Below are 6499 nucleotides of genomic sequence, written 5' to 3' on the forward strand. Positions count from 1 at the left end.
TGTGGGTGGTGTGTCAACCCCGCACTCATTCTCGCGGGTACTGTAGCATGACTTTAAACTAAAACAAGGTAAATTAGTCCAATTGCAAAACTCTATTAAAAAGAGAAATATTGTGATTGAAAAAGAGAAAAATTAAAAATAAATTTCATATTAATTTGATTTTAGTTAAGTTAATTTCCCTTAATTTCGTTGACAAAAATTGATATTATAATAGTTAGTAAATGATGATCATCACATGTAATGTGAAATAAGTAGAATTTTATTGAAATAAATGATGGTCAACATTTATTGATGGTTGAAAGAGAGCGTGCTTTTAGGAACGTGGACACAAGTGGTGCATGACTGTAGTTAGCTGGTGCCGTAAGGTATTGTGTTAAGTCCCGCAACGAGCGCAACCCTCGTGTTTAGTTTCTATCTTTGACTTTGGAACCCTGAACAGACTGCCATGATAAGTCGGAGAGTGTCATCGATTTATGTGTGTTAGATGATGAAATTGGATGAAGTTACATGATTCAGATTAAATTGAAGGTATCTATTAGTTACCCAATTGTGAATAATATCTAACTCTGACTCAATTAAAAAAAAAAAAATTCACTTTTTTGGAGTGCAGTTGAGCGAAAAATATATAACCTCCAAGTGTTCAAAAAAAGGTTTGAGGACCCAAATGATGTTATAAGAATAGTTTTGAGGACTAAAGACCCAATTCCCTTATCGTCGTACTCAAGCATCGGCGCCGTTTAAAACCATTTTCACCGACAAATCTGAACTAAGTACCGGTGATCCCTCTCCAGTAAACGTCAAGGTATCTGCTAAATGCCTGTGCGATAGGTTTTATTCGTATTGCTTACTTTAATTTTGATATTTCCTGTCTTTTCTTCTTGTTCAATTTCTGTGCTCTTGAATACTCCCTTATACTCCGATTTGATTACGCTCGTCTTATTTTTTCTTGGATATATGTGTTACTGTGTACACATTATGTATCAGTGCGTGATTTAAGATCCAACTTGAAAGTTGAGACATATTTTTCAAGTCGCTGACAAATTTCTTCAATTTTACATCCATGTGTAATTTAACCGAAGAAATTATATTGTAAATTTATCTTCTATGACTATGAGTATAATCGACCAAAAAATGTTTGTGTACTTGTATAAATTGTTGGAAGTGTTTTGTAGTAAGCAATACACAATCTTTAAGATTATATTTTGTGAGAAAAGGAATTTTGTAGATTTTTATACTGTATTGGCGTACTATTACTCAATGGTCTAAGTGAATAATTCATTTAGGGTGTGTTTGACTACATTTATTTTCCATGGAAAATATCAGTTTTCCACCCAAATTCCTACTTGGAGTGTTTGATTGCTATTTTTTTCCATGGAAAACATTTTCCAACTTTTGAAAATATACCTAATTTTCCTTGTTTTTAAGGAAAATATTTTCCTTGGGTAGAGGTGGTTTTTATTTTCCACAAAAGTTGGAAAATATTTTCTTTTCTAGGTAATATTTTTCATGTCAATCAAACACACTCTTAGGGTGTGTTTGATTACATTTATTTTTCATGGAAAATATCAGTTTTCCATCCAAATTCCTACTTAGAGTGTTTGATTGCTATTTTTTTCCATGGAAAATATTTTTCAACTTTTGAAAATATGCCTAATTTTCCTTGTTTTTAAGGAAAACATTTTCCTTGGGTAGAGGTGGTTTTTATTTTCCACAAAAGATGGAAAATATTTTTCTTTTCTAGGTGATATTTTCCATGCCAATCAAACACACTCTTACTGTTTTCGTGTTGTGGAAATATTGATGTAATAGGGCTTAGCTTGTTTACGGTAGTCTTTTATTTTCTCAAACTTTTTATCATCCTTTAGAAGGCTTGTTAGAAATCAGACGAGAGAAGGCTATGGCAGGTCGTGATGAATCAAGTGTGTCCAGAAAGCAATCAAGTGACGGTGCAGATGAGATATCAACTTTCAATGTAAAATATGCAAAACAACGCGAAAATTATATACTACAGGTTTGTTCACCATCTTACTAAAATGAAGTCATACTATTTTGCAACTCTGGTAAATAGATTGACGCTGTAAGTTGATTGCACTTGAGTTTAAGGTTATTGATTTATTCAGTTTGATGTTGGATGCAGTTGGAAATAGCATTGTTCTGATGCAGTTGGCTCTACTAACCAATTGTCAAAACAGAAATTTTTGTTGCAGGACCTGAGAATATTCATTATAAACTGCTTTTGCAACACGTACACAAATAATTTTATGTTCATCTGTGCTGTCTTTTAGTAATAATTGTTTTGTTTAAGCCACAAATGCAGGATCATATTAATATAAGCATTTCTTGCTTCCAGTGATTTGGAGGTAAACATTATAAAATTGGCAATAGTATTTATTTATTTTTTGTAGATTAGCTTAACTCTTATATGAACATTGAACGGAGTAGTATTTTGAGTTATGAATATTATGCGCTAGTAATATAATTATTGGTGCATCACCAATGGAAGGTGAACCTGATGAGGATTGACCTGTTAAGAAATGTCATCTTCCCAAGAACTGTAGAATATTTCCATCCTAGTGCTGCAGATATTAAGCCATTTGGTTTAGAAGCCAATCATACTTGCCTACATTCTTTTCAGTTTTCCCCTTCTACACAACTGCAAGGTTTTATATTAATCCTGAAACTGGGGAATTCTCTTGTTTTCAGCCGCACATGTCTATTATCGGAGGAGTCATTGCTGGACTTTTGGGATTTACTGGCTTAAGGGGATTTATCTTCTATTTCCTTGTCATGGCAATTACTTCAGTAGGAATTGCTGCCAAGGCTGGGTTTTATGTTCGTCCTTACTTTGATAGCTGGAACCAGATTCTACTTGATGGCTTTCTAGGCGGACTTCTGGTATGCCTATTTTTTGCTTGTATCAAGTTCTTTTTCTCACCTTTTGTCATAATTGATATTTCAGAAGATAATATTCTCTATAATGTTCCATACTTACTGAAAAGTGAAAATTGTTTATTTTTGCCCATGATTTAAATTCAGCTATTATGGGCTCTATGATTAGTTGTATAACTGGAAAAGCTTATGCATCAACATGAATTTAATATTTTTGTCCTGTAATGAAAGGTATAGGTCCAATTTTATCGGGCATCGTGGCAGGGATAGTGGGACATAACCTCTATACGAAATGCTGATATGGATAGAAAAAGAGTGGTTTGCATTGCATCTAGCAAGTACCACAACACCGTCTTTGGGGCATAAAGTAGATTTCCCTTCCCTTTCCCCTTGGAGATGTGATCAAAGTAATAGAATGGCTCATAAAGAATGTGTCCAACTGCGTAAGAAACGATGAATGGTAACTAGAAGAGTTGGCCCTATACTCTCTCTCTCTCTCTCTCTCTCTCTCTCTCTCTCTCTCTCTCTCTCTCTCTTTTCTCAATTCGATTTCCGAAGTCAGCTTTAGAATGAGAATCTTCGATAGAGATCGTTCCTTCAGTTCATCAATCAATTAGAGAAAAGGAGGACTTCATTCAATGACCCCGCGACCCAATACAAGTAAAGGAAGTAACATGGTATTGTTAATCTTGAAATAAGAGTAGGCTTCTTTCCTCTATGATGCCCTAGTTTATACTTAGGCTGTAGGTGCAAAAAATTACCCCCGTTGAGAAACACTGTACAAATTGTGGAGAGGAAGACGAACGCCTAGTATAGATGCCCCACTACTATGTGCTGGCACCAATTAGAAATTAAAATCCCTTGTCATATACGCAACAAAATGAAAAAATGGTATGATTTTGTATTAACATTTTACTTACTAAATAAATTTGGTTATTCTGCTATTTCTCAATCACTTTTAACAGAACAATACAAGAATAAAAATCCCAAAGTTGTAAAAATACTATTGATATACCGATATATAGCACCTTAGTTAATTGGTTGAGAAATCTTCTCTCCTTGATCAATTTTTTTTTGTAATAACTAGTAAGTAGGTGCATATAGACTAGGTGCTCCCTCCCTCCAAACATTCGGAGTTTTGCAGTGTATGGTGGTTCTCACAAGTCAAACCAAATGTTGCCTTCATTTTTGTATTACCTTGTCTTCATGTAGACTGTTAAAGGAATATATATCCCAATGGCTCATTCATGATCGTGCATATGTTTTAAATTGCATCAATGTGTTAGTTTCCGATGGTAAGAGATCTGATCACAATTCTTTTTGGTTCTTGCAGTCTTTCGTGCTCTTTTGGACGTATTCTTATTTTTATATTTACATATTTTATGACTATCAGCAGAGTTTTTTATATTCAATTTTTTTCTGGGTGCTTTAGTAGGACTTCAAATCAATAGGATGTTCCTCTTCTGCCTTTTTACTGTTAAATCAGAAAGATAAATTTATTTTCAATCGGGCCTTTTGCCTGTAAATTAACCTGACGGTACAGGGTACTTGGGAGCTGCACTATTAATTTTGTAAATTCAGTTGGTCTTACTATCAAAACCTATTGATGCTACCAAAGATCACACTTGTTATTTTTCGAGCTTGATGACTGAGATTGACTGCGAGCGAGTCTTCCAATACCTGAAACAAAGGTGTCGAGGTGTGTCCTCGTCATTCCTCCGATGCTTAAGTTAGAGAGAGAATTTATGCGTGAGGCTATCAATTGGAATTAATGAAAAATGTACCTAGATAATAAGTCTTGGTTATGTATTTATAGATGTTGGTGGTAGAATTGTAGAAAGATTTAACCACTTGTAATCCTTACCCTTATCATGTAGGGTGTTTGAGTTATATTGAAGGAGTTCCTTTCAAGTTTAGATCAGACCATGATAAGTAAATAATGAGGATAAGGGTCATGGGGAATTATAGTAGAAGTAAGATTAACATCTTCTCGTCCAAGTCGGCCTCGAGTCTTTCCATACATGCAACATCTTGTTCAACCAATTCCTTCTCAGAGATAGAAGAAGCTAAAGGACGGTTATCAAAACAATGGGATAGAGAGCTTGTCCTCAAATCCATACGGGTCAACAAAGGTTGAAGGAGCTTTTGGCTCAATAGAAGGGGCGTTTGGATTTAGAATAGAATGAGATTTGACGAGAGTTGGTCACATGAACAAGATTGGTGGATTGAGCTTTCTCAGAGTTCTACACAAAATGGCAATAGATAATCTAAGATTTCTTCTAATTTTAACTACACTTTTCAAATAATCCTCGTACTTTTGAATTTATAAAGAGAGTTGAGTAAATGCCAAATGGATTGAGAAAATGAATTATTTTCAAAAGATGACGTATTTGGGTCAATTGGCCCACTGGTTGGGGGTCATATGTAGATTGAATCATTTTATAAGTGATCACTTATACATTTGCACATTTATGTACATATGATGTTATGAGATTAAAATTTCTTCAATCAAATTAAAAGAGAAACCCTTCTCAACTCTTTTATTGACACCTCATTTATCTGTAAATTTTTGGTAACTCTCTATGTACAAGTAATGTTATTCTTCTATATTGTTGGTTTAGTACAAGAAGAAATGGTGGTGTTTCACGCGGGTTAGTCGCTAACAATTAAAAAGGATAAGATGATTGTGTAAGGGACAAACCTCTTGAGACAAAGTCCCAAAAAGGGGTGTTCTTTTATTGGCGATGACTTTACAATTGGAAATCAAAAACAAAATGCTTCCAAGGGGTGCAAGCACACGAGTTACTGAAAAAAGTGTTCAAGTCTAAGCTAAGGAATTTAAAATTACATGTTCTTTGTTCGAGAGTTTTTGATTCGGTCCTTTTGCTTTATGTCTTTTCTCCCTTTTATACTCCATGGATGATCTCTTTGTGATCAACTGTTTAAAAACTGCTTGATCGTTTTACAACTGCCCACTTTCCTCGTAATGGCCAGCTTGTCATGAAAACTGGCTTTTTTAACTGCTACCATTACTCTTCGTCATTCAACCGTTTTCGATTGAATTCCTTGAATCGTGGAACGTGATAGGGATGCTTTAATAATTGCTTTGATAACTGCTCTTCTTGATAACCACAACGCTTTATGTTTGCTAAGACCTTGGGCGACTTGAAGGTTTGGGCGAGAATAGAGTAACAGTTCTGGACGACTGCATGGCACTCCATTCGCTCAGATTCTGGGCGACTTGCAAACTTGGGCGATGGCGTTACCGCGTTCTTGGGCCTCCCTATTTGGGCCTTCATCTTGAATTGTTTGATTGGGCTTCGTTCTTTTGGCTATCTGATTTGGGGATCCTCCAATTGGGCTTCATTCCTTGAGCCGTTCGATTTGGGCTGAATTTTTATGTGTCAACAATTACCCCCCAATATGGCAGAATTAATACCAATTATTAAATTTTGCCATATTCACTTTGTGTTTCCAGCAACATTCGAAATTCTCAAGAATTTCAATCATTGTTTTCTTCCATAGCTTGAAAAGGTGCGACGTTTTGCAAACCCTTATAACCCCCAAATACGCCATTTCACTGCACCATTAAATCATGCCTCACTTTTTT

The 6499-nt window shown here is 35.1% G+C and overlaps 1 protein-coding gene across 4 annotated transcripts; it reads left to right on the forward strand.

Moving 5' to 3' along the window:
* Window positions 1-644: 644 nt before the first annotated feature.
* On the forward strand, window positions 645-5511 carry LOC111389682 (ER membrane protein complex subunit 6-like). Of its 4 annotated transcripts, none has more exons than XM_023014621.1 (4): window positions 645-802; window positions 1866-2011; window positions 2704-2895; window positions 4223-4395. In XM_023014621.1, the coding sequence occupies exons 2-4, from the start codon at window positions 1898-1900 to the stop codon at window positions 4319-4321; spliced, it is 405 nt and encodes a 134-aa protein (XP_022870389.1). In that variant the 5' UTR covers window positions 645-802; window positions 1866-1897; the 3' UTR covers window positions 4322-4395. The 4 variants fall into 4 exon arrangements, with proteins under 4 accessions (XP_022870389.1, XP_022870388.1, XP_022870391.1 ...); XM_023014623.1 differs by lacking the exon at window positions 4223-4395 and adding an exon at window positions 4767-5511 and having other exon boundaries at window positions 646-802; XM_023014624.1 differs by lacking the exon at window positions 4223-4395 and adding an exon at window positions 3121-3389 and having other exon boundaries at window positions 646-802.
* The last annotated feature ends 988 nt before the right edge of the window (window positions 5512-6499 follow it).

Source organism: Olea europaea, unplaced genomic scaffold, assembly GCF_002742605.1.
Source record: "Olea europaea var. sylvestris unplaced genomic scaffold, O_europaea_v1 scaffold608, whole genome shotgun sequence".
Lineage (NCBI taxonomy): Eukaryota > Viridiplantae > Streptophyta > Magnoliopsida > Lamiales > Oleaceae > Olea > Olea europaea.